Source organism: Lottia gigantea (genome assembly GCF_000327385.1).
Source record: "Lottia gigantea unplaced genomic scaffold LOTGIsca_5, whole genome shotgun sequence".
NCBI lineage: Eukaryota > Metazoa > Mollusca > Gastropoda > Lottiidae > Lottia > Lottia gigantea.
In genome coordinates, this window is record NW_008709715.1 from 5,729,421 (window position 1) to 5,734,434 (window position 5,014).

A 5,014-nucleotide genomic window follows, 5' to 3' on the forward strand; every position below is an offset into this window, starting at 1 on the left:
GTGAACGTACTCTCTTATTACCAATTATTACTCTTTTTTTATTTCACTGATGGATCAGCGTGGAGCCTGTTAAAAGTTATGTCTGTCTTTAAGCTTATAATGGGACGATCTTGCTGTTATGGCCTCCAACATTCGCTCTTCTGAGAGAGGAGAGAAGTTTCTCATATTATAAAATTCAATGCCACAGCATATTTTAGAAAAAGTGGCCAAGTTGATATTTCTGGAATATTCTTACCGACTTAATATAAAAAACAATTTTGAAATTTTGATTTCAGTCGAACCATCAGCACCAGAGCTGAGTATTGGTCCAGTAACAACCAACAGTATCACAATACTATGGTCGTATACCAGGCCTGATGCTGTGTCCTTCATTGATCGGCATATAGTAGAAGTGAAAACAGTTGACAGTATTTATACAGTAGTTCAGAACAGCGTGACGTCGTATCAATTTAATAATCTCCAACCACAGGCGGTTTATTCTTTCAGAGTAATCGCTGAAACAAACAACAAAAACCTGACAACAATCTATAAACATATCACTACAAGAGGTAATCATACAAATTGCTGTGGTTCTTCATAATGGTATTCTTGTTTTAAGCTTGACCCAAGACAGGTGCTTTTACGAAAAGTGTTTGATATATGAATCTTTAATAGTCCCTAACACCAAGACGAGGATATGCTATACTATATACAAAATATGACTGGGTGAACTTTAATGGAATCTGTTGGCAAACTGCTAAAGACAAAACCCAAACCAATTGCAAACAATGTATAGAATTGTACCATTTGAATCCGTGGTTTGGATGAATGGCGAAGGTACTAATGTATTTAGAAGTGGCTCAACTACCGATGAGGGCTCCACCCCAAAAACTTTATAACTTAACAACTCCAGTCCACGGTCCCCTACTCATCAAGTGTAGCCACCTGTACTAGTATAAAGTATGTTTAAAATATATATGTAAAATATATTTTATTAAGAACTGCTATGTCAATGATTCTATTTCAGCGATCCCTATTCTAACGAACGTTTTGATAGGTTTTAAAGTATTAAATCGTGTTTGGAATGATAAAATGGTGAATAACCAATCTCAAGAATATAAACAACTGAAACAAGAAACTGAGGAAAATGTGAGAATTTATTTTTCATTATCAGTTTTATACTGCTCTCAAAGAAAAATTCGGGGTGACACATCCTACTGTCATATACCTCATGAAGAAGAAGAAAGGTACCGCGTTGAAATGATGCAATGGTGGAGACATATTGCCAGTGGAATGTTGTTTATCAGTCTCGTCAATGTGCATTGGCAATAGAAAAATGTTTTTTCTTTAAAGGGAAAATTTCGCCATTGTTGGGGGTTCTCGAACTCGAATATAATTATGTGAATAGTCTTCAGTTGTGCTAGAAATGTACAAAAATTCCATGAAATTCCTCTCACTAGGAATTTTACATACGTGTTTTTCCTGTATATAGCCGAGTATCAAAAAAAGACGAGTCGTTTTTTTTTAAACTTTCAAACGTGGATAATTCTGGACCAATATGGATTTGAAGGCTCAAATTTCGACGGTGATCTGTAAACACCATTACTGATGGGCTTAGCTAAAAAAGAAAAATCCTGTTTCTAAGAATAAGGTATGACTGGTCAAACGGATGGCGAATCAGACTCTTTAATAGCCCCAGTTTCATTTAGATTGCATTTGATTGAATGTTATGACAACGATGCTGGTTTATTTCAGTTTATGGCTGCCTTAGGTAACTTTGAAGGCTTACATAATATGGTAATCATCAATATGAGGTAATTCAAAAACTCTTATGTTTTTTTTAATTGACTTTTTCCACCGAAACAGCATTACTATAAAAGGGGAAACTTCTATGTGATTTTCGTGATATTAATAATCCAAAAATGTATGGATTATGTTTTTATTTGATCATACTTTAAGATAATGACTAATATTATTTTGTTCCCATCAGACCAGGGAGTGTTATATTTGATGGTATCATGTTTGTAAATCAGAGTGGTACGGTCGAGGATACATCTCAAACCTTTTTAGATCAGGTTTATACTGGTACATTGGGCAATTTGACCGTACAGGACGGTATAGTCCATCAAGGAGGTAATGATTTCAATTTCGTTGGAATATCTCCCCTTTTTAGTTTATAATCAATACACTTAACAATGGTTTAATGCCATAGCTCGCTCAACTAGCTCTCCGATCAACAATAAGCTCTGCGGTGGTGCTTCTATGAATCATTAGATGTGGGAGCTTAGTAAGGGGCACAGAAATGTCGATGGTGGTCACTAAGCTTTCCCTTATATTCAATGATAAGAAATTTGAAAGGGGGTGGAGGGCAAAGCCGGGTCAGCTTTAATTCAGCATTAATCCCTTTCTCACCTACCATAAGCTCTTCCGAATTCAAGTAGCTTTTAATGAGGTCTTCTTCAAATAGCCCTATTATCTGAAACATTATAATCGTCACTTTAAAACCTCTTCTAGGCATCAGTAAGCTTTTTTTTTACTATCAATTAGCTTTCTTGATTAAATTCTTCCATCCTCAGCAACCACATTTGTATATTCCAGATCAGTACATATCCTCGGCGACCTTAACATTGCGTGATGGTGATCCAGATAAGTTATTAGAAGGAACATCAATAGAATATGCCTGTAAATTTAGACTAGTTAGTGTCAATGGTGTAACTAAACCAAACGTTCGGTGGTTTTTAGATGACACGCTTTTAATAGTAACTCATACACCAAGAATCAAAATGAGGAATTCAACAGACTCTAATGATAGATTTGGGTATCAATATATTATACAGTTTGATAAAGCTATACCAAGTCATGCTGGTAAGTTAGTAATATATATATATATATATATGTTTTTCTTATCTTTACGCACAGAGTCACCAAAATATGATTTGTACTTCCAATTACACCCCAACCTCATTTTTAAAAATATGATTTTTTCCCCAAAATATTTGTCAGAATTCGCCATATCAATTGTAGTTTTCAAAGAAATTTTTGGGGGAGAACCACAGACGATCTATGGGAGGCTCTGGCCATGGGGAATCTCAACCTCCCCTCGGTGAAGTCTGCCCGCTATTTGTAATTTCAGTTTCGGGAGACTGGCGCAGTCTCTCCCTCACAATACCACACTTATTGATCCCATGAAGGATTTGGGAAAAGGCTTTAAAAGACACAATGCAGTTTTCACCACCTTAATATTAACCATTCTTTTTAAATAAGATTGGTTTTACTTCAGGTTTGTTGACATGTATGGTTCAAAGTTCATCAAAATCATCTATCAATTCGTCGGCAACAGAAGCAGTAAAAATAATCTCTAAACCAGTTGTAACACTGTGGCCATTATCAACATTTTTACAAGATGGAGATTCAGTTACATTAAAATGTTCTTCACCGATTTCTCCAGTAACTTATTCTTGGTTTGATGCCCAAACTGGTATCGAGATCTCTTCAGGTAAACTGAATCTAAGTAATTGTTTAATATGAAAATATCTTTCACCTAAAAACAAGTATTGTGCTTTTAACACTCATTTGATTTGTATCAGGAACCAGTTCAAGCAATGGGAAGGGGGGTGAAGGCAACGAGGGGGACTCTCGAAAGAATTTGTTTTACCTTAAGATGGATTCACACCCACAACACCTAATCGTCCAGAAGTGGTCTTTTTCCTGATACAGATACATCTGTTTCCTTGATTATGTTGTAGTTAACAGATCAGATCAGTCATTCTACCATAGAGTCCTCGTAAATTTGCTGATTTTATTAGAAATTGGTTGTAAAGTACAATAGGAATATAGTTCAATAGAAATAATAATATGTTCCAATGTGCAGTCTAGATTAGTTCAGATAGTTAGTTTTGTCAACATAGTAAAAACATATATAAGTTGTGCTGACATTACACCACTTTATCATTATTTTATTTCTTATTGATAGCCAGAAACCTGGATTCTTACTCAGTATCTATTGTGGATAAAGATATACAAGTATATTGTAAATGTGAAAATTTAGCAGGAATGACTCAAAGTCCAACAGCAACAATTCACCATACACCCTCTATTACTGGTAGGTAAATAGATAATAGTTTATTGTTTGAAGTCTTGGTTGTTTTAATTACTGATTGTGTTCGTACTGAAATGTTGTTTTAAAAATCTGAAAAATAGAAGTGAACGTGGACTCGGTACAAAATGCATAGCAAAATTGTAAGGAAAATCACATTAGAAAAGTTTTCCCCAAAACATATTAAGTAATAATTTGGAAAGGTGTCGGAAAATATGTTTTCATTAAAAGGGCCATTTAAGATTTTATCGGAAAGGTGTTCTTTATGAACATGGCCACTTTTATATGATTGTATTATAATTACAGATAGTTTACCATGTAGAAGTTCTACTGATGCCAGAAATACGACATGGCCACCTGTTAAAGCTGGTACCAGGGTGAAGTTAACATGTGGAGAAAACTATAATGGTATTTAATATTCAAATATAATCCGAATAACTTCTTTGTTATTGAATATTTGATTACTTGAGCTAGAATTTATTTACTTCCTGTGAGCTTTGAAGTTTATTTTTTTTTTTTTTTTGTGTATTTGTTTTTATTTTGGAAATCAGCCCACACAGTCAGATTGGTTTCAACAACCATTATTTTAAAACTATTATATACAGTATTATGTATTTGTCTATTTCAAATGATGTATTTCATTACTGTATACATGTATGATATCTGTTAATTTCATCATGATACATTTCAGGATTTGCTCAAAGAAACTGCTTGGAATCTGGTGGTTGGGTCCCCCTAATTATACCAATTGTAGAAGAATTAATTTGATTGGCTTGAAACGCGAAGTAAGTATAAAATATTTATCAGTCGAGCTATATTATTATTATTTTAAAACAAATATTGAAGTGGTACTGTTACAGTGAGACAGCTGCCATACTTAAGGAATATTACTTAGGTAAAAGTTATGTTATGTTTTGTAGACTGACGATGTTAAAGAAG

The 5,014-nt window shown here is 34.1% G+C and overlaps 1 protein-coding gene across 1 annotated transcript in view; it reads left to right on the forward strand.

The window, feature by feature from the left end:
- Nucleotides 1-4,491, forward strand: part of LOTGIDRAFT_154493 (hypothetical protein) — a gene marked incomplete at both ends in the record, with an annotated part of 19,563 nt that extends 15,072 nt beyond the window's left edge. Inside the window, 7 exons of the mRNA XM_009062160.1 lie at nucleotides 276-548; nucleotides 1,007-1,226; nucleotides 1,970-2,112; nucleotides 2,578-2,844; nucleotides 3,260-3,475; nucleotides 3,953-4,081; nucleotides 4,382-4,491. Coding sequence (XP_009060408.1) covers nucleotides 276-548; nucleotides 1,007-1,226; nucleotides 1,970-2,112; nucleotides 2,578-2,844; nucleotides 3,260-3,475; nucleotides 3,953-4,081; nucleotides 4,382-4,491 — 1,358 coding nt within the window. The remainder of the gene's footprint in view (nucleotides 1-275; nucleotides 549-1,006; nucleotides 1,227-1,969; nucleotides 2,113-2,577; nucleotides 2,845-3,259; nucleotides 3,476-3,952; nucleotides 4,082-4,381) is intronic.
- Between the last annotated feature and the right edge of the window lie 523 nt (nucleotides 4,492-5,014).